Below are 27,857 nucleotides of genomic sequence, written 5' to 3'. Positions count from 1 at the left end.
GTAACAAGACAAAAACTATGTAACAAAACACAGCGAGGCAAAAACAACATGAAAGGTGTATCAAGACAAAAATGACATAACAAGACATCACAATACAAAAATGACGTTAGAAAATGTAACAAGACACAAACTGTGTAAAAGACATAACAAAATGACAACAATGTAACAAGAGTAAAACGACCTAACAAGATGCAAACAACGTAAAAGACGTAACAAGATGAAAACGATGCAGTGAGACAAAAATGATGTCAAAGATGTAACAAGATATAAGACGTGACAGGACATAACAAGACAAAATTAACGTAAAAACATAAGACAAAACAGACAAAGAGGGAGAGTTCAGTTAGCTTTGCATAGAAACAGCTGGTAGAAATGTACTTCAGTGGGTGACTTTTTACTTTTATTCTTCAAGTACATTTCAGAGCCTGTACTTTCTCACTTTTACTTTCTTACTTACCAGTGTTTTTAACACAAGTATCTGCAGTTCTACTTGAGTAAAGAATATGTGGTCCGTACTTTTGCTGACTCTGCCGATATGTTGTATTTTATAAATATATTAGAATGTTGTCAATAACCCAAACCAAATTCTGTAGATCATATTATGGGCCTGCTGGTATTTGTAACCCACAGTGGTTTTCACATTAACCAAACTTAGCCAGCTGTGAATAGAAAAAGACATATTGTTAAGTCATTGTTGTTGCCTGGTAAACGCAGGTTCCTCCCTAACCACAGCTACTGAGTATGTTTTTATACGGCTGTCTTTATTTCAGACGTCTGAGCAGAGAAGCTATTCCATTGTGGGAGGATTTTACTGAACATCTTAAGGGGTTTCAGTTTGTAAAACCAGCAATGAAATCTGCCTCAGTGTGCTTTTAACAGCGGCCGGCCCACCTAAAAGAATTCCATTACTCTGGCTTTCATCGGTGGGTTTCAGTGGCCCACAATAGTCTAAAAGTGTTGCTCTGGAAAACATGGAAAACTTGAACATTTGCTTGGAATTTATGGGTCATTATGAAGTATGGCTCCTCCTGATATTGGCACGATTGTTGATTTTTACCCACCAGTCTGGTCTGGACACAAGAATCCTCGAGAGGTGAAGCTTGCACAATAGACATTTGCAGAAAAGTTTCCATCTGGTTGTCACGGAGGATAAGTTGCAATAAAAGAGAGCCGTGTATTGACATAAATGTGTTTATTTGACCATTTTTATAGACAAAAATCTCAAAAACAGCAGCATCTGCCATGTTAATTACACATCCAAGGTAAAAACTTTACAAAAATAAATAGCTTAAAAAGGAAGCTGTAATAATAAAATAGTATGGTCCTTCACTGAAGGGATATAGGCCTAATGCTCCATCTCTTTTCTTTTATAACATACTGTAAATTAACAACAGGAATGAAGAAATCAAATATACATACAAGAGTCTGAAAACAACTGTGAGTGTCTGCATATGACGCATTAACAAATACAAGTCTGGAAATGAATAAAATTAATGTTATTTTTCATATACACGATAGATAGTATGCTTATCACTTAACTTAGTAATAACACCTCCAAAAGTTGTTGCATTGCAGATTGTTTGTACCACTGTTTGTACCTCCCAACTGCCTTATAATGCACCCAGGACAAGAATCAAACTAAACTACAGGGCAGAGGGAACTTCTCTGTCATGGCCTTTTCTGATTATGATCTAGGCTGATTCCTTTTACACACCGTGTAAACTCAAATTCTAACAATTTCTATAAATTCTACATATCTAGTTTGGCATTGAAACAATCTGTTCTGAAGCCCTAACTACTACTAGTCCAAAATATTGTCTGATTCAGTGTCACTGAATGGTTTTCCCCATTGCTCAACAATGCTACTTTTCAGGTAAAAAAAAACATGACAACTTCATCACAATCATTTAACACGAATCACATTTTGGTGTGTGTGTACAAAAGAGAAGCAATCAAACAGGAGCGCATTTCCCAGAGGCTTAAAATCCCAATGCATCAATCGTTATGTACCTACCTCAAAAATAAGTAAATGGCTCGATCAAAGCTTTATAGGGGTTTGAGTTCTGTGGTGGACAACTGGAGGTATATTTACACTGTGCTGGTGTTTGACAGCAGGTTTCATGCCATTGGTCTAGCCCCACGTTGTGACAGCTAACTTAAGAAGACATACCGCAGATTATATCAGACTTCATCCAAGAAGTTAGTTTCTGTTTAATGTGGGACTAGAAAACTTCTCTTCTTTCTGGAGAAAACTCACACACAGCACCTTCATCTAGCATCTATACATGGCATCACATGTACTTCCTGAGGTAGATTTCCATTGTTTCAATTCTCAATAGTGGTTGTCGAATGTCAACAAAAGATGACAAAACAATATTCAGGCAAAAAGCCCTTGATGTGACACGGTGCGACCAGTTGGTAACATGGAAGGATTATGAGGCAATGGGCCCCTGGGCACAGACAAGTAAAAGGCCCCCCACCCCTCCTACCCAGAGGACTGACCCCCAGACTGAAAGAAACACAATACAGTGAGATGCAGCTGAACTGCACTTTGCAAGTGAACCAGAACTCTCAGAATCTCAGAGACGCAAAACGACCTAAAAATGTTCGGAATTGTTTTGTAGCTTTTTTTTTTTTTAGACATTTTGTGTGTCTTTATGGTTGTCTGTAGTAGTTATGTGTTTCTTTGTGGTCATTTGTGTCTTTGAAGTCATTTTGTGTCTTTTAATGGTTATTTTGTGTCTCTGTAAGATTATTTTATGTCTTTTTGTGGTCAATTTGTGTCTATTTGAGATCATTTTGTGCCTCTTTCTATTCATTTTGTGTTTCTTTGTAGTCGTTTGTGTCTTTGAAGTCATCACTTTATGGTCATTTATGTCTCTGTGGTCAATTTGTGTCTCTTTGGGATCGTTTTGTGTCTCTTTGTGGTTGTTTTGCGTCTCCTGACACCTGACACCTTGGGCCTGTGCCCAGTGTGCCCGTTCAGTAATCCATCCATGGTTGGTAAGTGCAGTCAGACTGAAAGTTCTACTTTACTCATGTTCCTCATAAGCACTCTTGGTCAATACATTCTCCGGAGACTGGCTGTGGCATTTTGTTCGGATCACACTTCTCTGGGTCAACAGTCTTCCCAGTGTAGTCTATGCAGAAGACGCTGCGACGGCGCTCCCCCTGGCCACAAGTTCGTGAGCAGGCGGACCAAGGTCCCATCTGCCATATGGGGCACGGCAGATCCCCACAAGGCCTGATGTCTGTGGGCTTCAGGTCTTTGTCACACTGGCTGGAGAGGAAGCCCGCATTGTCTCTGCATTCAACGTTCCTCCTGGACCATCCTGAGCCGCAGCTCTTGGAGCACTCGGACCACTCCCCCATCACCCAGTCAGGCACGCCAAATGGATAGATCATATGCACCGACGAGCCCTTCTTCTCTTTGGATTTGTTAAAGGTCACATCTTTGGGGATGTAAAAGGTATATTTGACCTTGGGAGGGCTGGCTTCCCCCAGTGTGGCCAGGAGTTGGATGGTGATGGCCTCCTTCAGCTTCCTGAAGCTCTGGATCCTCTCCAACGTGGTGGAGGAGCCGCTGTACTTTAGCACAGCTCCCAACACGGGGATGTCCTGCTCCACCGTGGATACGGAGAAGTTACCGTTGAGGATGTAACCGCCATTTTCTCTCTTTATAGCCAGGTAGTTCCCGTCATGTCTTATTCCTCTGTGGCTCCGCTGTTTGATGTCAATGTTAGTGGCTCCAACAGGGATTGTGACAATGTCACTGTATCCATAGCTGGTAGAGAAAACAAAGAACTGGATTTAGATAATGTGCACACTTTGATTTGTTACTTTTAAGAAGCCATTTGGGTCGTGTGCTTGTTTGTTTTCTTCTCTAGAATTAGATGAGAAGTTAAGTAAGTGTTAAGTACAGAACCAGAGTTAAGAGGCGATTAGCTAAGCTTACTAAACAATCTGGAAGCAGGGAAAGCAGCAAGTCTGGCTCTCTCTCAAAAGTTCAAAAATCCGCCTACCTTTACAGATCAATGGTTTAACATTTTGGTTAATAAAATGGTAATGACGGCTTGCGTTCCCCCGTTTTCAGTCTTTGTGCTGTGAAAGCCAAACAGCTACTGGCTGTAGATTTATTTAGATTTAACAGACAGCTATGCAAGTGGCATTAATCTTCTCATCTAACTCAGGGCAACATTGCAAATAAGCATATTTCCCAACATTTCAAGCCATTTCATGTAAAAAAGATGGGGACAGGTGGGTGCAGTGCAGTGTTACCCACACATAGACTTGGGCGAGTAAGTTAATAGTCACCCAAGTAGATTTGTTGACCCATTTAGCATTTTTATTTTTATGTTCATTCAAAAGAACCACAGCATCCGCGAGCGATAACTAGGCCTAGTAGACAATCTCCACTAGCTGTGCTGCGCTCTTCCCCCTGCTCTGTTCAGAAACAGAGACAGAGAGCCTCCTGTTCAATCTATATGTCATCATATGCAGCTGTGTTGGTTTCATTGGTGTATGGCTAAAAAAAACTATATAAAATGGGTTAGTTATTGATTTTACTGAGGCTAGCTACTGTGTATGCTATGCTTGGCTAATTGCCTCTCGACTCCGGCTATGTGCTAGCACACAGACATGAGACTGTTACTGATCTCCTCTTGTAACTCTCACAAATAAAAAAAAAGAAAATCATCCATATAAAAATCTCCCCTTGCTCTTTTTAAGTGACCAACATACTACTCACTCTAACTCTGTCTGGGAAACTGTAAAAATATGCTGGTGATACAGAGAATCTGACCCGCTGGCAGACATTATAATTAACTATACAGAAATAGCTGATCTTTTCGCTGATGGTCTTGTTTGCTTATGTAGGTCATATAGAGGCATCAGTATTAAATTGAGACTGTTTCATAAACGGTCAAAAACACCTTGTAGTAGCTTTAAGCTATCTAAAGTGTGAATGAAATACTAGCTACCTGGCTAACTAATGACTGATGTAGATTAGCTACCTAGTTAGAAAGCGAAGAAAGTAAACACAAGCATGACAGGAAACGGCAAAAGAGGAAAGCACGCCTGAAAAATAGTCCTTTTATGTGCTGCAGGAGTAGGCAGATTCTCTGACTTGATTGGCCAAAGGGTGAGTGATGAAATGACAGGTAATTAAGATAAATACTGTGATACTCAAATGATTTGATTATTTTGAGTGTATGGTATTTATGAAAATCTACTGAAGAATGAAATGAGGCTTTGTTGGTTTGAGCAAGCTAAGAAGAACAATATATATTTGTGATTAATCTTGTCAACCTCCTTCCTGCAGAGCTGACCTGATAGGCCAGTTTGAACTGGCAAGGCGGGCTCTCATGCTATATATGAGAGAGCACTGAGAGAGAGAGTGGACTGGTTTAAGAAGAGCAGCACCAGATTTGTTCTAAGCTGAGTACTGAAAAGAAAAGTGTATTGTTAAGTAATTTTTTTTTTTTTTTTTTTGGAGACTGACGAATTTTTGCAGCAAAACTCCCTGCCAGCGTCATGTTTTTGTCCTCCTCCTGTCTCATCATGCTTCCCTGCACCTCACCGTGCAACAATTGGTGTCAGAAGTGGGATATTTTTCGCCTGTGAAGAGTTGGTGCCACAAAACAGTAATGGTTTTCATATATCAGTGAAGCTTTTTCGATCGCTTACGTTGCTCTGTTGTAGGAGCCTGTGATCTTCCTACAGCCGAGCCCATTCCCTCCACACTCTCCACACTTATCCAGTCTCTTGTTGGATCCTATCACCTGGTCGCAGCCGGCCTTCACACACTGGCCCTGGACACACACCGATGTGGTGTCGGGGCCACACGTCATCCCATCAATCACCTGTAAGGACACAATAAGTTGCTGTTGTTGATCATTCTATTAAAGTCAGATTCCCTTGCACCTTGCTGATGTTTTTAATCATTACTCGGTTCTTCTCGAGATGTACCTAGAGCTGCAATGATTACTCAACTAACTGATGAGTTGATGGACAGGAAAATTATGATTTGTGTACTTTTTCTTGCAGAAATGGCAGAAATTAATGTTGTTTTCAGCCTCCAATATATGGAGATTTTCTGATTTTCTCTGTTTTATATCACATTAAACTGAATGTCTGTGGCTTTTGGACTGACAAAAGAAGACTTTTAAAGATATAACCTTTGACTTTGAAACTGGGATGGACATTTTTCACTATTTCCTGATATTTGTTGGACCAAATGATTAATCAATTAATCTAGAAAATAATAGGTAGATCACTTAATAATGAAAATAATCAATAGTTGAGGCTTTATATGCAGCTCATATTCTATATTAAGATCCAGAGACAATGACCTTTGACAAAGAATCTTTACTGAGGGTCTGCATATTAGCCTTTTCTGGAGGTTTTAACCAATCACATAGGTTCTTCAGGGGATAATGGTCAAGAGTTAGAATCCTCCTGCTCAGTCAAGACCCAATCAAATCAAATATTCACTAAATCTTTGCAGCTCTAAAGTGGACCTTGAGTTTATTTCCAAGGTCACGAAGAAATGTCACACTCGCATGACATTTCAAAGTGTAACAAGTGTTTTTCACTGACTTGAGGCATCTTTACAAAATGCTACATATTCAGCTCTCCCTCCAGTGTAGTGACCTATTATTCTCCATGCAGCATTAACTCAGCAGGCTGATAGATTTCCAATGTGTCATGTAAGATTACTTGCCATGATAAACTCTCATACCCAAAGATTATATGCATTATATCATTGATCTAAAAATAACAGCACAACGTTCAATTTCAGACTGAATTTGAAGGAATATGATTCACGTTTGACTGGACAGTATCAGATCCATATAAAGCTCAACAGTGAGGTTCTGGAAGTGAAAATCCCTTTTATATTCAAAACAGAGGATTTAGATTATTTATCATAATGTCGTAACCATCCACGGTAGACTGACCACGAGCTATGAGATTGTGAAAAGATGTTATATGCTAAATGGAAAAATAAATTATGTTACTGAAACGTATTTATTGTTAATTTTGTAAATATGCTTGTTAGGCACAGGTGGTGTAAATAAAGGGTTAAAAATACTATTAAATTAATCACCAACTATTTTTAGAATCAGTTGTTTTGAGCCTTTTTAAAAAAAAAAAAAAAAAAAAAAAGCCAAATTCTCTAATTTCAACTTTTTATTTTGTCTTGTCACGGAGAAGTACTCCACTACCCACAATCCTAAAGGGCAACAGTGACGCCCCCTTGCAAACAGTTTCCACCAGCAGGCTGGCCAGTTTGTTAGCTAACGTGAATTGTATTAATAGGGTTGTTATGCTGCAGTGATTATAATTTATATACACGCACAACACAAACAACAAAATATTACAACAGTTATTAACATGTTACATCAACACATATATACATATAGAATTATGTTAAATTTAAGAAGATTAAGTATTATTTGCAGTGGTTTATGGGATGAGTAGTTCCTTCATTATTAAAGTAATAACGTACACAGTCTAGTATGTTTGCCTTCTTTACATTTTCCAACGTTTCTTTTGCTCTGAATCAAATGTTTCTATGGTTATGATTCATCTCATAGTTTGTTGCTATGGTTACAGCCTTGAAACACTTTATAGAAGGATTTTTGAACCATCAATGGAGTAAATGAACATGAAATTCAGTTTGTGAACTGTAGCCCCTGAAAAAGTGGGCGGTCACTGTTGAGCTCTATTGTGACATGTCAGCTGTAGTGTGATTCTGAGTGTACAAACTGTACCTTGGATTCAAACACCTTGAACTCGTTGCCGCCCCTGCCCCTGCAGAACAGCTTACACCTGTCTCTGGGAGAAACACCAGCGTACTTTGGTATCCACTGCATCATGTTCCCGTTCTTGTCCACGTAGCTTGGGCTGTTGTACTTCTCACACTGCTCCTCTCTGAAACTCTTCCCTAAAGGAAAAAGAGTGAGAGAAACTTAGTGTACAATACCCTGAGGTCAACATGCTGACAGGAAGCTCTAACTAAACTCTACAGCCAAAATGTTGAATATGTCAATATTTATATTTTTACATGAGTAGAAATTAGGAATTTCGTTTTCTGAGTTTTGGATTGATTATCAGACAAATGAGCAATCTAGAGAAGTCACCTTGTGCCGAACAGTAGTGGGCACGTCGCCATTTTCAGACTTTTTTAGACTGAATAATGAATCAGGAAAACAATCAGATGTTTTCTGTAACTGTAAAATTAACTGTTGCCCAAGGACAGACAGCACTTAGGCTTTTATAGAAATAATGAGCAGCTTGATTATACGTTTAGGATGCAATTAAATTAAATTTTAGTTCAGACAGATTATTTGATACATGCTAAAAAAGATAGTGTGTAATAAAGAGAAAAATTAGAATAACAGTAAAATAAGACAGAAGAATAAATAGAAGGGATAAAAAATACCATCTAATAAATATATGCAATATAAATACTAAAGGGCTAGTTCAGACTTTTTGAAGTGTGGTTGCATGAGGTACTTATCCATAGTCAGTGTATTACCTGGTTGGAGAAGCAGCAGCAGTAATGACTATTTTAACCGCTTTACCTCGCAATCAGACGGGACACTGCCATTATAGAAAGCCAAATATCACTCTCTCCAAACCCACCAGACTCCATTAGCAAAACCAGTCATTTTACCTCACAGAACACAGAAGTTATTGGTCTACTGCTCTTTTGATCTGTTAGTTTGTTTGAGTTACTGTGTGACTATGGTGAATCCGAACTAACCTTTTAAACACACTAAAGTCATACAATAACAAAAACTAACAGTAACAGATCAAGGCAGTGGTAGACCAGCAACTCCTGTGTTCCAAGGAAAAATTAATGATTTTTATAATGGAGTCTGGTTGAACAAAAGAAAGCAATATTTGGCTTATATAACATCGATTTCCCATCAGAAAAGGCTGTCTGACAGCAAGGTAAAACAATGAAAATATTCTAAATATAGCGTATACTTTAACCAATATTTTTTTTGGGTGGCTAAAATCCGTTTTAGTGCCGACCCTGTCCAGCAGTACATTGCTTAGCTTCCGTGATGACTCTTCAAACCGAGAGTGTGCCAACCACTATGTACTGTAGGTAATACACTGACTATGGATAAATACCTCATGAAATCCCACTTCAAAAAATCCCAGCTATACCTCTAAAATGCAAAAAAGTAATCAAATGATAGATAAATACTACACTGATTGCATACAGAACTGATGTAAATTTATTGTAAAAAGATATTTTGGTGAAATTCTAGACATGAATGCATGATGATAACTGACAACTAATAGTATAATTAAACAATTGTTGTCTTATTTCAGATTTCCATTGAGTTATTGTGTTTGCAACACCATTGGATAGTTATCTTTTTTTTCTTTCCAAAAAGGCATGTGAATATTCAGGTATAATGTTGAATGTACTGTATGTGAGAGACAGTTCTCCCCCAAATAGCCCCAATATCAAAAATACATATTTTTACCCTGACCTGTAGTGCTAGAGCTATTGATATTTATCCATCTAGATTTTTTTGGTGTGAGTTGCAGAATTGTGTAGCTATCAGCTGTAGAGATTTCTGCCTTCTCTCTAGTATAATGGGACTAAATGCCACTAAGCTGGTGGTGCTCAAAGCACCAAAAAACAAAATCCAGTGTCTCCATGCAAAAATAATGACCTGGTTACTCAAGATAATCCACAGACCTTGTTGTTTGCAGTTTCATGTAGGAACTACTTTCTTCTAGTAGAAAGAAAGTAGTACCAGTAGATTTTAAAGTAGTTCCAGTAGATTTTACCACAGAAAGAAAGTAGTTCCTACATGAAGCCACTCACAACACAGTGTGTGGATTATCTTGAGTAACTGAGTCACGATTTCTGGAAAGAGACTCTGGTTTTGAATTTTTCAAATGTAGTTTTTTGGTGCTTTGAGCACCACAAGTCGAGGGCCATTTGTCCCCATTATACTGGAGAGAATGCAGACATCTCTAGGGCTGATATCTCCAAAACTTTGTAACTCACACCAAAAAAATACATAAGATACATAAAGTGTGGTGGATAAACACCACCAAAGGCCAGATGAATTTTTTTTCAATTGGGGTGAACTGTCCCTTTAATATCAAAACACCACCTGTCAGCAGATTCAGATGTTGCTTTTAGAAAGCTGCTCAGTGCTGATTCTCACCGCTGTTATTGTCACAAGGCTGCGTGTTGCAGGACTGGTACTGGACCCTCTGTCCCTCGCAGTACTTCCCTCCGTTCTGAGGCACGGGGTCGGTGCACTCCCTGTAGGAGTACTCCACCCCGCCTCCGCATGTCCTGGAGCACCGCTGCCACGGCCCCCACGAGCTCCAGCCGCCGTCCACAACCACCTGCGGTAACACACAGCGAGAGGAGAGGGGAAAAAAAGAGCAGTGAGAGTAGTCGGTCGGAGCTCGGTGCCAAAGGCAATCTCAGCTGTGTAGCCTAAACCACAGTCTGGGCTTCTGGGTTTGAGGCCGCACAGTGTGTTGGCGTGCGGCGACTTCAGGCTAAATCTGTGTTGAAGTTCGGCACGCGCCTGCTGTCTGCCTCTACCCACATTCCTGCCACATGTGTCACTCACCACTAGTGGAACCTGCCATGCTGCAGCTTTGTAAGGCAAAATTGAAAGTGTGTGTGTGTGTGTGTGTGTGTGTGTGTTTGCTAACGTGGGTGTCCTTTCCAGAAGTTTTATGAGTTTGGATCGGCTAACATCCCAACTGCCAGCACGTCTGGGTTCATAAACAGATGTGTGATCATAACACAAGGAGAAGATATCAAGGCAACAGAGCTCAAATGAAACACTGAGATGTATAAATGTTCTTTAAGGAAATATAAAAAGGCATCATGCAGCAGCTGGATTTAAACTCACTGAAGTCCAACGATGCTGTAATCTGTACTTTTAGTACATTTCATTCATACATTCCTACTGCAAACTGCACACAGCTGCAATAATGAAAAAGTGTCACATCTGCACTTACTGAGACAGTTTTTACTTTAGTGTTGTACTGATGACTTCTGTTTGCAGGTTAACCTTGATTTTTTTCCTAAATCAGCACATTTAGAATGGAAATTTTGTACTGGGTTGTTGCTCTGGACGCTTCAATTGAATTACACAATCTTCAACTTGGCTTGGCCTGTTGTCATGGAATGCAAGAGATTTTTTTTTTTTTTATCAAACCTTTTTATCTTAATATCACTCATTCTTGAGAATTGGGACAAAAATGTATTTTGAGGGGGTTTTGATTTTTACTTGTCAATTATTCTGGAAAATATATTTTAAATGATCAAACTCTTGGCTATTTAACGTTGCCAATCTCCTAGTGATTAAATTTTTTATTAAATGATGCTAACTCTGTCAGATGGAAAATCTGACAGAGCTGACGTCTTACAGAGTTGACATAATGTTAAATATTTTCATTTCACTGCATAGTCGTACTGGGTGGCCATTTTATTTTTTGCTCAAAGTTAAACCATAATTCTTATTTAGTTTTGAAGGGCTTTAGTTTATTTTATTTAGAAGGGCTACGGAGTTGGCATGTTATAGTTGAGACACATCTGAGAGTAATATTATTTAACGAATTTGTTGGAAAAATAGAAAGTTGACCAGTGTTTGAGGATTTTTCCTTTTTTTAACCAGGAAGTGAGACCAGCCTGATTATTCCCAATTAAATCATGTTTTTGTAAAAAAAAAAAAAAAAAAAATAAGGTGAATTTAAAGAAATTCTCACACATTTTCTGGTTCTTTGCTCCTTTGTGACAGTCAACTGAATATCTTTGGGTTGTGGGCAAAGCAATAGATTTCAGGGTGTTATCTTGAGCTTTGAGAAACACTGATTGACATTTTTCACCACTTCCTGACACTTTATAAACCAAACAACCAATTGATTAATCAAGAAAATAATTGACAGATGAATTGACAAAAGAAAATAATTGTTAGTTGCAGCCTTAATGTTCTTTAACTGCTGTTTCTGAGGTCAAGAATGAACTTTGAATCTTTTTGGTCAAAGAAAAAAATGTGAAACAAAAATGTTTCATTCAAGGCAAGTCAGAATAGGTGTAAAGTTAATTTAAGAATTTAACAGACCATTAAACTGTCAGGCGTACATTAGTCATAGACACATTTTCTTTACATACCAAAAACCCAGTGTGAAAACAAACACCATCTGTCTGTCATCAGTCTGCAGTGGGAGACTCAAAGTTGCTGACTTATGAGTTGTATGACTACAAACTTGATCACCCTATTTCTGAGTAAATGAGCAGCACTCTTTGAAGGAAGTGACTCACTGAAACCTTCAGGCAGTTCTCAGCAGCAAGCAAGTGCAAGCAAATAAAACACTGTCAGCAAGCAGCAAGTAACAAGGAGTAAAGTGGCACAGAGGTAAACTGATGTCATCTTTTCAAGGTTAATGAGATCAGAAGTTTGTAAAAAATTATCGACAACGAATGTCCGAGTGGACCTTTAAAGGAAGCAGTGTGAAGGATTTAGTGGCATCTAGCGCTGAACTTGCCTATTGCAAACACCTCGTCTCATCATCCCCTTCCAAGTGTGTGGGAGAACCTTTTGTTGCCGCAAAAGTCGCGAAGTAAGAGAAAGGCCGCCAGTGTTTGGTTTGTCTGTTCTGGGCTACTGTAGAAACATGGCGGTGCAACATGGCGGCCCCTCTGTGGAAGAGGACCTGCTTCTTCTGTAGATGTAAAGGGCTCATTCTCATGTAACAAAAACACAACGATTCTTATTTTCAGGTGATTATATTACGTCAGATGGAGCTGACAAAATGTTACATTTTTTCATTTTACAGCATAGTCGTAGTGAGCAGCCATTTTATTTTGTAAAGTTGCTCAAAGTTCTCTTAATGCTGATCAAAATACACATTTTTAAACAGTAATTTTTATTTAACTTTGATTTAGAAGAGCTACAAAGTTAACATATTATGGTTGAGACACATCTGAGAGCATTATTATTTCATGAATTTGTCAAAATAGAAAGTTTACCGGCACCTGAGCAGTATTCCCTCCTTTTTTAAACCAGGAAGTGAGACAGGGGTCCTTAGGGTATAGCTAACCTTTTTTATGCGTGATTAAATCATGTATTTGTAAAAACCTGATAGAGTTGATGGAAATCTGGGACACAACTTTAAAGGGCCAACATTTTCAAGTTAGATATAGTTCATATATATATAAATCTTAAAGAATTAATTTCCAAAACATTAGAATTTTTAATACTTTTTTTTTGTAGGATGTGATTTGTCCCAATTCTCAAGAATCAGCCTAAACCACTGCTTTTCCAAATAAAAGCGCGATCTTACCAGCGGCTGCATCACTTCCTGGGTCGACATGCACGCTCCGTGGAGGCAGGTCCCGTTGGCGCCGCAGGGGGTGCCATCGGCCCAGGGCAGGCTGCCGTTCTTGGTGGAGCACTGCGTCGTCCCGTCCTCCTGACACCATAGCTGGCTGCAGACATCACTGTCGGACGTGTTGGGGCAGTGGACGAACTCCTCTCCAAATATCTGCTGGCACTGCTGGTCCAGGCCGTACTTGGTGCCTGGCAGCTCGCTCGGTAACGGCATCGTGCTCTCCGGGACGTCCAGCAGGCAGTCCCCTGTGGTTTCGATACAAAGCAGCACTGTATTAAACTGTGGTTTATGTAGATTATGGACTTTGCAGCACTGTGACAACTGTACATGTGTTGCTCTTTGTGTGTGGCATGACTAGAGTGGAAAAATATTCAGGGCAAGTTGTGTCCTGCCTATAAAAATGAATAATTTAGATGCAGCTAATGCAGTGCAGTTTTACAGGCAGCCTTGTGCTCTGAATCTGGACATTTGACAGCTATTCTAAATCTGAATTTATTCATTGTCCCTCTAATGATACTTTATTAAATTCAATAAGCTTTTTGTCTAGAGTCGTCAATGACGTCCGCAGTTCGGAATGAACATTCTCAGCCACATGAGTTTTTGTTGGAGGCATTTTCCAACTGATAAAGAACATATTTTGCTGACACCAGCTGTTGCTTTTGGCTGAGGAGGTGAGGAACAGGAAGAAGTCCATTGAATGACTCAGTGGAAAAGAAGGTTCACTGATAGGTCTTGCAAGGATACAAACAATACAAGATGCACAACACGAGACGGGGAGAGGGAGCAGTGGAGGCGTAGGGAAAGAAACAGAGAGGGCGAGGAGAAGAGGATGTGGAAATCTGGGGCAAGATAAACTATCCTTACAACCCCTAATTTAATGGGAGCGACATGTTTAAGCAGGAAAGCCATAGTTAGAGTGCGAGAGGAATAACAGTATGTTTTATTCATCTCTGAATCAGCCCTAATAACAGAGCCACAGCGCGGTGGCAGACGTCCACGTTGGCAGAAGGTCTCTGCAGGGCCGCTCAGCTCCTGATTTACTCACTGTGTAATTTTTAACACGCCGGGGCGACGGCCTGAAATATTTCCTACCGTGTCCGTTGTCGAAGAACTCGGTGATGTAGAGAGCGCTGCAGGGAGACCAAGGCGCGGTCTTGTTGAGGTTGACAAACACAGGAGCCATCAGGTAATTTTCTCCCAGATCTCCGAACAGCCTCTCGCAGGTCTTGGAGTCGTCGTGAGGCATGCTCAACACATGACCTGCAGCGGGAAAAGGATGCAATGACACCAATCTCACACGCTCATGCACAAAAGTGTATTTATGAATGACTGAAAAAGGCATTAAAGGAACTGTTCAGATATTCTTAAGTGTGGTTGCATGAGGTATTTATTCTTAGTCAATGTATTGTTTACAGTAGATGATGGTCGGCCTCCGATTTGGAGAAGCAGCAGGAGCACCAGCTCAAAATCTAAGCAATGTAGTGCTGTGGACAGAGTCAGCAGCGAAGCATTTTCTTAGCCGCCTAATTAAAAATCACAATTAGTGTATGCTATATTTACAATATTTTCACCGCTTTCCCTTGCAGCTTTTTCTGACAAGCTAAATATTGCTCTCACTTGTTCAACCAAACTCCATTGTAAAAATATGTGATTTTTACCTCACAGGACACGGGAGTTACTGTTTGACCGCTGCCTTGATTGTTTAGTTTGTTTGTGTTGTCGTGTGACTTCTGTTTTTTTTCACCAAAGTCACACAAAAACCCTAACAAAATAACAGATCATGGCAGCAGTGGACCAACAATTCCCATGTTCTGCTAAATAAAATTGCTGTTTTTCCTGTGTGGCTTTGGAGAGTGTGATATTTGGCTTTATAATGGAAGTATCCCATCAGAAAAGGCTGTCTGACAGCAAGATAAAGCAGTGAAAATATTCTAAATATAGTGTATACTTTAACTGATATTGATTTTTTAAGTGTCTAAAAGAAATTTTGCTGCTGATCCTGACTATAACACTACATTGCTCAGTTTCCTACACTGAAATGTGCCAATCACCACCTTCACTGACTATAGATAAGTACCTCATATAACCCCACTTCAAAAAGTCCAAACTCTCCCTTTAAACCTACACATAATTTGCCCATTACACTACATTTGAAAAGTTTTTCCTACGCCCACAGACCAGCCCATGCACGTGACAGTAAATGGGAGCTAACCAAGCTCGTGTGCAGCTGTGAAGGCAGCTTGCAGCCCGTTGTCCTCAATAACCGAGCAGCTTCTCTTTGGATCGCACATCGTCCCGACATCAGCCACACCCACCGTGTCACAGTCCCTCAGTCCGCAGATGTCCTGCAACGCAAACAAGCACAGAAAACACTGAAACCGGAGAGAAAATATGAGATTTCTGTGGTTTTTAAGCCTGCAAATGCAGATGTTCAAAAACTTAAATGTGATGATTCCATTTTCATGCAAGAAAATTCCTAAAATCACAAGCATTTGTGTTGGTTATTGCATCCAAACTTGTATTTTTGCTGAAAATGTATTCTTTAAGGATTTATGTTTTAAATATATGTAATTTATTAAATCTTTAGACTTGCTCAGTGCCAGAAAACACCTTGTCACAAGAATTCACAACTTCAAACAATTTGAAAAGCATGTGTGTCACTTCAATATAATTATCCAAGATTATATCTGGCATCATATCACAATATTAATATAATACTGATATTTTGCCCAGCCCTAACATTTACATGGATTTATGCAGGAAGACTCACACACTGTCTTTTGGTTTTGCAATCAAAGATTTAATAACATTTCAAATCTTTGATTATAAATGCAGAAAACAGTGTGTGAGAGTCTTTTTGCTTTTTATTGTCAATCTGCGGTCTTTTCCTACTTGTGTCAACCAACAAGTGTGCAAAAGTTCTTTGCTCTTTGATATTTTAGATTTTTTGAAGTGGCCATCTTTTGCTTTGAAGATCGCTTTGCACACTGTTGGTATAATCTGAACATTTCTTAGAAAAAATAAAGAAAAAACACTGAATGAGAAGTGTGTTCAAACTTTTGACTGGTACTGTATAAGTACTACTCCCCCACCAGCTTGATTATTATAACAGAGACGTGTCACTGCTGACTGTCAGTATGTTGCTGCTGTGTGTCACATAAAAACATCATGAGACTGACAGGTGCCAATTTTCATCTGCAGCTACTGTGTAAAACAGGTAACTAATGCCATAATTATACACTGTTATACACTGGCAGCTGCTATGATGTAATGAATGCTATACCTTTATAGCAGCTAAGCTACCAGGACTACCTGTAGCTGTATATCACCCCTGTACAGCTAGCACAGGTGGAACATCATTTTGTGCTGTTCTTGTATATTTTAAGATATTAAAAGGACTTTTAACTGGTTATGAAGCAAACAGTAAACGTATTTTCTTCCCCACATACATACATACTCACCATAAGGTCTGTGGATTGGAGACGGTGGCTTTGAATTTTTCAAATGTATGTCTTGGCGCTTTGAGCACCACAAGCAGTGCCATTTAGTCACATTATATTGTAGAGAAGGCTGACATCTCTAAGGCTGATGTCTCCAAAACTCTGCAACCAGGGGAAAAATATGTATTTTTGATTTTGTGGTGAACTTTCCCTTTAACAACAATTTGCAGCAGCTGGGCGGTACTTAAACTACATCCAAATCTCAGTAGGTTTTTTTTCATTAGTTGACTACTTTGGGTCATGTCATTTAGGTTGTTAATTAATATTACACCATATTCATAGTATTCTGCTATGCTACATAATGCTACATCTTATTTGCCACCAGTCACCTGCAGTTTGATTAAAGTCAACTGTGGTTTGTGACCAACATGTCTGAAATCAAATACTATGAATTAACTTGAAATTTGGACTAAATCTAAAACACAGCCTCTGCAGTGGTGTAAGGTAGCCAGGATGGGCCCCAGTTCAAGTATTAATGACGGGCCCCAGTACACACTAGTTACTGCCTGAGTGAGGATTGACCTGCCTTAGTCCATAAATCAAACACACCTACACTTTACTCAGTGTCTGTTCAGTTGTACCTCCATGAAACAGTATGAGACTTTTTTGAGGTAGCAAAGATGTAGTAGTTTGGTAAAGTACAGTTATAAAATACATACACTGCCAGTGGGGTGTGGACTGTGTCATTTGATCAGCAGCAACATACCACAAGTCAAAGTGGCATACAGTGCGTACTACTACTAATAAAACACGCAGCGGCACATCATCATCATACACTATGTCAATAAGATTCAGTATGTTCCAATGGGGCATCTGCCAGTGGAACATGAATGACATCATTCATAAGTGCTATAAGCCAGCAGAACCACAGCAACACACATACACCAGTAGAACAAAAGCTGCATACCATGAGCCACTTTATTATCTCATCGCTGCTGCCAAACAGCCTCGGTGTCATGGAGCACTCAAACTTTCCACTCAAACTAAAATGCATACTTGTCATGGATTCAAATATTTCATTCAAATCATTTCCGGTTGAGGTCTTGGCATGGACAATCAGTGCAGTGAGCCTCAATCAGACCTGCACGATATGATAAAACACTCACACTGAAATTGTTTTGACTGAAATGGCGATGTGCGAATGTAGTGGTAATGATCATCACAATTTTCAGTTTCACTGAAAACAACTAAAAGAAACCATTAAAATGGGGATGATGTGACATTTGTTGTGGTCTGCACCAAACAAACATGTTTTCTTACATCTGGAAAACAAGACTTTCAGGCCAGGACATCTTGGCGTCACTGCAGTACTTCATTGTAGCTCTGTTTCTTCTCACATTTTTCCTTTATTAAAAAATTGCTGGGTTCTGCAGTTTGGATTTTACACTTGGACATATTGCGACTTTGATTATTTTGCGATTAATTGTGCAATCCTAGAGTAAAGGGTTTTTAAAGGGACAGTTCACCCCAACAATCTAAAATATATGCTTTTCCTGTTCCCTGCAGTGTTATTTATCCATCTAGTTTGTTTTGGTAATGACTTGCTGAGTTTTCACAGAGATGCCTGCCTTCTCTCAAATATAATGGGACTAAAAGGCACTGTGGTTGTGCTCAAAATGCCAAAAAATACATTTGAAAACTCAACAGCAACGAATCTGTCCAGAGATCATGACTTGGTTACTCAAGATAATTCACAGACCTTGTTGTAAACAGTTTCATGTAGGAACTACTTCCTTTCTAGATAGAATCTGCCAGAACTACTTTCTTCTTACTGTCTTTGGAACTACTTTCTTTTTAATCTACCGTGACGAAAGTAGTTCCTATATGTAACAGCTCATGACAAGGTTTGTGGATTATCTTTTTTTTGGCATTTTAGGCACCACAAGCTGAGTGCCATTTAGTCCAATCGTAGTCCCTTTTTAGGGGGAACTTTCCCTTTAATATCCTATGATTAATACATGGATAATATTGGCTTGATGCATTGTTATAAGACTGATTGAGATTAGGTCTATTTCCTTTGAAAAGTAGGGACAATTTGCTTAGAACCAGCCAGTAGGGTGGACTATGACAGTGTTAAAGACATTAGTCTGTCAAATAGTAAATATAGAAAGTGTATGGGCAGCCCTGACTGACTGTTATATTAATCATGTAGGATGGTGAACCTTCACCATCTATTTATGTCCAGTTGTTTTTATGAAACAAATCAAAAACATGTTGCTCAGTGTTTCCGTCATAAAACAAAGCAAATAAATATCGCCAGCATGCAGCTGTCCAGAGCTGTGATGTGGGAGAATGAACAGTGTGGTCTATCAGAAAATCTTTCCCTGCCTGAGAAGACAGACGCCTGGCTGTGTAGGACGGAGACGGACGCGTCCACGGCCTCGCCTCAGCCCCCGTAAAACCACAAGGCAGAACCCTCTGTGATTCGAAACACATCTGGACTTGGAGCTGCCGTTTGAACGCAGCTCAGCGTGTGTGTTTGTACACCTTGTTCCGCAGCAGCATCCATCACTCACACAGGCACACACACACATACACACACATACACACACAGAGACACAAAGTGGGACGTACGGGGTTGCAGACCACGAGCTGTGGTATTGCATTTGCAGATAGCGCAGGCAGCACGGAGAAGACGAGGAAAATGTTTCCACTACATGCGACGGGGTGTAAGTTTTGGGTTTCACAACAGCCAGTAGTAGCAGCAGCCTTCTCTCATGACCGCAGGATGCATGGCATACATTTTCAACCCCGACCCGGCCGCACACTCCAGCCCTGACCATTTAAAGAGCCTTAATGGTGTCAGGGCTGATTTGTGGTGGCACTAAAGTTAGCTCATCCACGAGGAACCTTCTGTCTTCTACATTTCAAAGCATATCTCCGCAGAAATGGAAAAACAAACAAAAACCAGGTTTGCGTGAATGATGGTTTCCCCGATTGAAAGCTGCGTCAAAAGCCCATATGTTCTATTCATCATCCCCCTGATCTGGGGTTAGATTTACGTCACAACATCATGCAGTAGGCGGATAAATGCCAAGGCTGTCATCAAATCAAGCTGGGCACTTAGCTTTAAAAATGTAATAACAGGGAAGTTATTCTCCTAATGTGTTGTCTGCTAACACCTTGTCAGCAGGCACATACCAGATGGAAGAAGGCAGCCAAATACAGCAGAACAAACCAATCACAAGTCAAACCCTGAGGACCTGTGAACTTATTTCCTGTTGAAGCATCCATAAAGCACAGTTTGTTTGCTCTCTGTTGACATCCCCCCTGCTTGGAAAAGATTATTCCATCCCTTTTCAGCATCCTTAATTTACCCAAAGGGTGAGAACGGCTTTCTTTAACCTCACCTTGTTTCATCTTTTCTCTTATCTCACGTCTTAGTTGAGCAAAATGTGATAATAAGCGTCCCAAAGCGAGCTTTTTTAGTCGTTACCTCCACTTTAAAGACAACTGGTCCTAAAGTGCATCTGTGTTGTTGTGTGGCATTCTGGTGTCAAGTAACTGTGTGGTTGAGTCTGTTGCCTCTGAGACCGCATGATGTACCACAGCTGGACTGAATTCCACCAAGGTTTAATTCATGACTCATCCTTGCTGGGTTATTGTCTTCTGAACACCATGAAGCACTCGTAACTGTGTTCGAGTGGTGTCATGACCTACACAGTCCATGCTCTGAGGAAAGGCTTGACTGTCATAATCCATCCCGATCTGTGTGTCTTTTAAACCACTGTGAGCCGTGAAACACAATATTAGGGCTGTGATGATGACCACATTACCGCAATTCCGCGGTCACGTTATGCCTACTGCTGGGTTAAGCTCATTACCATCATAATCACAAATTTTATTTTGAAGGGTTATCTCATGATGAGATCAGTGTCTCAATCTATTAATACATTTATGGATCAGCACTGTCACACAAAAGTCAGGAACACGGCCTCTGATTGGTTCACAAGTCAGGAACACAATCTCTGATTGGTTCACAAAGTCAGAAACAAACCCTCTGATTGGTTCACAAGTCAGGAACACAGCCTTTGAGTGGTTCACAAGTCAGCAACAAAACTTCTGCTTGGTTCACAAGTCAACAACAAAACTTTTGATAGGTTCACAAGTCAAAAACACAGCCTCTGATTGGTTCACAAGCAGGAGCAAAATCTCTGAGTGGTTCTCAAGTCAGGAGCACAGCCTCTGATTGGTCAAAATTGGCAAATTGGCAAATTGGGACTGCCTATGGCAGCTAGCAACATGCTAACAACAACTGTTTTCAATGTGGAAAAACGGTAAAATTTATTTGTGATAATTAGCGTTTCACAAAATTCTGCTGTAAAGTAAGCAGGAGGACACTCAAAGAATCGTAATGGAGGACTGTTGAGACCTGAAATCAATAAGTAGGATCGGAATCACAATCAGAATCTTTGAAATCAAAATGATACACAAGCTTAGCCAATACTGAAGCATTTTAAAGCTGCATGGATCTTCTTTGGGTGTTTTTGGCCACTTGGGGGCAGAGCTCCACAACAAGCAGAAAATCCCTCATGGTTAGATATACAGTGGGCCTTACAAAGTTGTTAAGGCTAATGTGTTATCCAAACTAAATTGACTGTTTACCCATTACACAGACCTGGAGAAACATTGACATTAATTTAAAGTCATGTTTCAGGCCATCTGAGAAATACAAATTCAGTATTCACTCTCCGTTTGGTTTTGTTTAAGTCTCCACCAACTCCAAGGACAAAAATCTGACTTTCTAGTTCCAAATTCTTCACCGTGTTCACCAGTCAGTAGCTAATAAACAATAAATATTCACTAGTGCAGCTTTAAAGTATAGTTTCATGACCAAATATTGTAAACATTTAGCATTTTGTGTAGCTAAAACTTTACACTAAAACCTATGAAACTAATGTTGCTTTTAATAAGAAATTTGGTGTTCCCCAAGGATCAACTGTTGGGCCCCTGCTGTTTGAAATTTATATATCATTCTCAAAGTTGTCATGTAGGCTGCTCAGCTGTCACTATATCTCAGTTGTCATCAATGACCTTTGACCCCTTCTCAGTCATTGCAATGAGCAGTTTTGGTCTGTTGTTCACACATAGCTGATGTCTATTTCCACTGTTCATTCAATCTCTTGTCATTTCATTGACATAATCTGCATTTCATAGATGAAAATTCTTCAATAAAAGCTAGAAATTGGACCATGAATTATGAATTCTTTTTATAAAACTACTGTTTCCAAGGTCAGTGGCTATCTTTCATGCTCACATTCTGGCAAACGTCTTTCATCAAATGTTCAATGCACTGTATGTAGATGATGGTGTGATTTATCTATCTCAACAGCAGTCTAAAGAAGCTAAACCGGGTATGTGCTGCACTTGACACCCACCTCTCTGGTGAAGAGCATAGCAGTATCATAGTGCTCTGGATGCCTCTGGCTTGGTGGGTTGAAGAGCTGCTGCCAGGAGCAGAAGTTCCTCAGAGACAAGTCACCATTGCTAGAGATCTCTGGGCCGACCTCCTCGTCGTCCACCACCAACATCTTCACCAACACCATGTTCACTGAGTTCTTTATGCTCGGGTGCTTGAAAAGCTGGGAGGCCATCGACATCAGGGTCAGAATATAGTGCTGTGATGGAGAAGGAGAGACAGGATACAACATTTAGAAGCTAACATGAACAGAAATTCCCTTTCTCAAGCTTTTAAAAGGTGTTATAAAGCAACAATAAATGTGTGCTCTGAGTTTGTCACACAACAGACATTTTATTGACCACCACACAAATTTGAATGATTAAAAAATTTACGTATTTAAGTGTGTAAAAGTAGGTCTCAAAATCATGAAAAAATTGCATTTTTCTCTGCTTTTTCTCTTGAGAGCAACACTGGAGCTCCACTGTCTCAATGTCTAACACCACTATGACCTAAAAACAACCTGAAACATGGACACTTCGTCTAGTAGCTTTATTGGACCAAACAAGTTTGAGCCACCAGGGGACAGTGACAGGATGGTATATTTTTTTCTTCTGTGTGGAACTGAAGTGAGCTGAAGTGAACTGCTGGGCTGATTTGGACTGAGAGAGTCGCTGAAGGTACATCCATAACTGACTTTAAAAGACTTGGACAGTGCAAAAACACAGTGATTGATAAAAGAGGGCAGGAGTGAAGTCAAATGAGTGAGTATCATGCATGACTTCATGCTCGTGTTTCTGCCTGTAGTCAGCATTGTATTTTTGTGGCCAATAGTGATATTCTGGCTATAAAAATCAATATCAAAGAATTGTGACCAAGACATGTACCAAGTTGGGTATTCTATGGTACAAAATAAACTTGTTCTCTGCTGGACAAACTATGTAATGACAACACGTACAATGTTGCTCAAGTATTGCGAACATATCTATATGTCTTGTTACTTACTGGCTGAAGCAATGTATCTTCTATAAGCTAAGATCAGCTGATATGCTTAATTTATCAGCCGGGCTCTAGCTCACAACAGCTCTTATTATAAATGCAAATGCATAGAGCCAGTTTTGTTTGATTTTAATACACTGAAGCAAATACAGACTACGTCTGCAACTAATGATTATTTTCATAGCTGATTAACTGGTTGATTAATTTATCAATCAATCGATTAACAGTTTAAAATGTTAGAAAATGGTGAAAATGTTGATCAGTGTTTCCTAAAGCCCCAGATGACGTCTTCAAATGTCTTGTTTTGTCCACAACCCAAAGATATTCAGTTTACTGTCACAGACAAGTAAAGAAACCAGAAAATATTCACGTTTAAGAAGCTGAAATCAGAGAATTTTGACTTTTTTCTTTAAAGAATGACTCAAACTGATAAACTGATTAGCAGAATAGTCAGTGATTAATTTAATAATTGTTCAGTAATGATTAAGTTTGGTATAAATTCTACTGTATAACCAGATGAAATTGACTCCCAAAATAACTTTGTGTCCGTCGTCACTCACTCTGAGAAATTTCTGCCTCCTAAAATGGAAATCTAACTCAAAATGTGACATCTTTGGACCTTTGAATGCTGTATAATAATATTTGGACGTGTGTATTCATACCCGTGCTCTTATCTACAGTATTTGTGCCTCACTGCTGGAGAGGAGCAGCTCTCTCCTCCAAGAAGTTGGCCTCCTGGCCCAATAAACCGTCTGCTGCCTTTAAAGGGGATGAGAGCAGCAGATGTGATTGGTCATTACGGGGGTCTGACACCCGCCTGTGTTTCTCCCGCTAATAATGTACGGTCTTGGTCCAGGTTTGCCACTGGGCTTTAAAATCGAAAAAAAAACATAGATTTGCAACTTAAGCTCACGACCAATTTCAAATGTTTATGATTCTTCTAAGCGAAGTATTCAGAAGCATAACTTAAAAATACTTTTCCTTCACTGTCCATGATTGTGTCATGGGAGGCAGGGGTGGGATGGGCACGGTTTTCCACAGTGCTGTCATGGTGTTGTGTTTTAGTGGAAAGCTGGTAAATCGATATGGCCGTGGGGGGATTGTGCCATGATGGTCATTGTAAAGTCTTCCATCAGTTCACTTTTTCTAGGGTGGGATGATATTACTGCATTAAAAAAAAAAGAAAAGTTTTTCCACATGTGCTGTACACACACCCACACAACCACATGTTTGATTTTAGCGTGGGACTCCAAATAACTAACACCGCCCCTGCTCATAGAACACTACTGTCATATAGGTGAAATGTTATTTGTAATGAAAAGCCTATATAAATCCAGTTTATCGGTCTAATCTGACCCCGGGGCCTGGTTGCCTTTACTTAACTTACTTACTGTGGGATAAGGCAGAGGGCTTGGCAGCTGAGGAGCTTGTTAAGTACTACCAGACCAGAATTTGGCTGGTCCACGATCACGAATTGTCCTACTTTTGTTTAGAAAGATCTTCTGTTAAGCTCCAGACTGAAACTGGACTGATTTTAAGTATGTGTATGATTTTTTTTTTCATATCATATCACCATCCAACATTTTTTTTCTTTTATAATTGAAATATTGGATGCTTTAAATGATGTACAGCAAGGAAAGGTCAATTTAATGAATTTATAATACCAAGTAAAGACTCAGGAAAGAAGAACAGATATTGTCAGCCTTGTGAATCTTCCCTGGATGATGCTGAGGCTCTGCTGCCAAATCGTGACCAAGTCCTGAGGAATGTGCTCCAGCATTGCTTGCGTTTCTGTAGCCTGACCTCTTTCTCAGCCTGTGGAAAACAGGGAGCCCACCGGTTTCCTCCCAAGCTCCCTACGCTGCCAAAACATGTTTTATGAAGCAGCACAGAAAAACAAATCCCTGCCTGCCTACCTACCGCTATATTTCTGGGCTCTGAATTTGTGCAAACAGGATAGGGGGGAATAAAAGGAAAAAAAGATGACGTCTTCAGCAGTTTGTTTATCTACTTTGCTAAATTCAGCTATGGTTTGTTTAGCTTCCTATCAACAGTGTGTGGAGGAAAGAATGAGTTCATCGTGTCTGACCTTTATTTCATCTCCATAGAAGTGGGTCATGGTTGAGTCTGCCACCACCAGGGTCTCTATGAAGCGTGGCGCGGAAACAAAGCGTCTCCGGCGAGGTTCCCTCTGTGCGTCACTGTGGCCGTGCGTAAAACTTTCCCCATTGTGTTTCTCCTCCACTCGGCTCTCCGCCGCCGCGTGATCAAACAGGAGGGGAACACCGCGGCTCTGGGTGAATGTCCTCCTCTTGATGACATGCAGCTGCTCCGCAGAGTCCGGCCCCTGGCCACCACGGAGTTTGGGCTCAATTAGATACTCGTTCCCCTCCGTGATGAAGGAGCCAAAGATACCAGAGCACAAACTGACGGACACAACCGAGTGCTGGTCGTTATCCACCATCCCCGAGTAGAAGCAGCTCCTCAGCTCCCCTTCACTCTCTTCTGTCTGGTTCATGACAGGTTGGGCACCTGAAGCGCTGCGCAAGGCGCCAACATCTCTGGCTCTGACGCGCTGTATGGTGAAGGAAGGCGAGAGGAAGCTGGTATCTGGGATGAGATTCAGAGTCATGTCCTTGCCAAACGCGCTGATGATAAATCTCGGCTGCTCCTCGCTTCTTTTCCAAAAACGACCGCGGATTCTTCCATTTATCCGCACAGGTACAACATCCTCTGATTCAAATGGAGTGGAGAGTGCCGCGTTCATTACGCACAGGAATAAAAAGATGAAACACACTGGGGGACACATCTTCTGCAATGGAAATTGCACTCAAGAGTGATAAAAATAAAGTATTTATTACAATATATGTCCTTTATCTCTGGTAAGTGGCGCGTCTTCTCCAATCGAGAGGGGATCTTCTAGATCTTTTCAAAATAAAAGTGATTTTCCAGTGCTGTAAAGCCAGTCTTGGTCAAAGTATGTCTGGTATTTAATTTCAGTCTTTGAGTTGTCGTTTCTAATTCCCTAACCAAGCTAAGTCTTGTTGTACCACTCACCAGCACCGCTGCAGTCTGGACACATCGGGGGTATTTATACTTTCTGCTCTTCCCTGGACACGAGGGGGTTTATTTTTGATATCCTCCGTTGCTGGAAATTCTCCTCCCACTCGCACTTCATGAGATACTCGCGGATAAAACGGACCCAATGAGAATAGGCCGACACTCCCCCCTTCTGAAATAGCTTGACAACCGCGCTCCTATTATTAACCCAGCGTGCTATAGGACATCTATACTATGCATAGCTGGAAGTCCGCTACTCGAGTTATTTCGGAGCCGTGTGTGAGTGGCAGGCCCCCACAGAGTCCGGAGCCCCCCACTCAGGCCCTTCTTCTTTATCCCAGCACAAAAGAACACCGCTGGACAGAGAGAAAGGGACTGTGTGTGTTTGGAACAAACCGCCACCTTGAACACTGAGAAATGTTTCATCACATCACTATCATTTAAAAGTGTTTTTGCACCTTAAACGCTCTGCAGAGAAACTTTTTGACTTGTAAGATCAAAGTAACCCGTCTTTATCAGGAAAAATATATTTCCACCAGGTTTTCTTTAACCAAAGAGCAATTTTAATCATTTAAAATGCATTTAATGAAGCCGTGCTTTGATGCAAAGGAGCAATAACTCATACATACCTATACATCTTATTCAAGATGTTCAAATAAAGAACCCAGAATGTCCAAATTTAAAATATTATCTGTAATATTTCTTTCCAGCATAATGAAGGAAGGTTATACAAGTATTTTATTCATAAATAAATATGGCATTTCTGGAAGGTGTCTGCTGTGTTGGAAGACTAAACACATGTTCTGCCAGGCACCAGGAGTTTGCCAGGAGAATGCCAGCGCTCAAATCCATAAAAGAAATGATCTTGGAAGTGCAATTCAACACTTGTGCCGCTAGATGACGCCAGAGTACAACAAACTTGTTGAGGGTCTCGGATGCACTAAAACTCCGGTGGACTTGAGCTACAAACAGGTGTCACTCTTTGCCCGCATTTCACTTTGTCAGTGTTACTAGTCAATACTTGGTCTCAACCATGAAGATACATACAGATGAGAACGTGTCAGTTGTCAGTGGTGTTTTCTTTGTTCATTTAACTCGTCCTTTGTGTTTTTTTAAATAAACATTTTATGGAAGAAAGAAGAAAAGAAAAGAAACATTTGCACAACTCCCCAGCACTGTGAGACACTCACAATGACTAATCTTTGCAGGTGAACCACAGCTCTCAGATTCTGTGACACAAAAAACTTTGTAGTCATTTTGCATCTCTTTGTTTTTGTTTTACATTTCTTTGTAGACATGTTGTGTTTCTTTGTTTTTGTTTATCTCTTTGTAGCTGTTTTGCATCTCTTTGTTGTTGTGTTGTGTCTTTGTAGTCAATTTCTGTGTCTTTGTTTATATTTAGCGTCTTTCTGTTGTTAGTTTGCATGTCTTTGTAGTCTTTTCTGTTTCTTATAGTCATTTGACATCTCTTTGTTTTTGTTTTTTGCCTCTTTGTGGTAGTTTTT

General features: G+C 40.1%; 1 protein-coding gene across 1 annotated transcript; it reads right to left on the bottom strand.

Moving 5' to 3' along the window:
• Positions 1-1,177: 1,177 nt before the first annotated feature.
• On the bottom strand, positions 1,178-27,499 carry LOC146327432 (A disintegrin and metalloproteinase with thrombospondin motifs 8-like). Its single transcript, XM_084716836.1, has 9 exons — positions 25,382-27,499; positions 22,274-22,513; positions 15,608-15,740; positions 14,488-14,655; positions 13,348-13,640; positions 10,203-10,389; positions 7,773-7,945; positions 5,686-5,861; positions 1,178-3,784 (listed from the first exon to the last, which is right to left on the bottom strand). The coding sequence occupies exons 1-9, from the start codon at positions 26,099-26,101 to the stop codon at positions 3,046-3,048; spliced, it is 2,829 nt and encodes a 942-aa protein (XP_084572962.1). The 5' UTR covers positions 26,102-27,499; the 3' UTR covers positions 1,178-3,045.
• Positions 27,500-27,857: the final 358 nt, after the last annotated feature.

This window comes from Lutjanus erythropterus, chromosome 4 (genome assembly GCF_056507025.1).
Source record: "Lutjanus erythropterus isolate fLutEry1 chromosome 4, fLutEry1.hap2, whole genome shotgun sequence".
In the NCBI taxonomy this organism is placed as follows: domain Eukaryota; kingdom Metazoa; phylum Chordata; class Actinopteri; order Lutjaniformes; family Lutjanidae; genus Lutjanus; species Lutjanus erythropterus.
The sequence above is the reverse complement of the archived record's forward strand: the minus strand, read 5'-3'. Positions and strand labels throughout refer to the sequence as shown.

Excerpts from the sequence above, each read along its gene's own strand:
- LOC146327432 (XM_084716836.1), bottom strand. The coding sequence starts at position 26,101 with ATGTGTCCCCCAGTGTGTTTCATCTTTTTATTCCTGTGCGTAATGAAC. Across the intron at positions 13,641-14,487 it reads GTTCTTCGACAACGGACACG|GGGACTGCCTGCTGGACGTC; the intron begins GTAGGAAATATT and ends TCGAAACCACAG. Across the intron at positions 10,390-13,347 it reads AGGAAGTGATGCAGCCGCTG|GTGGTTGTGGACGGCGGCTG; the intron begins GTAAGATCGCGC and ends GTGTTACCGCAG.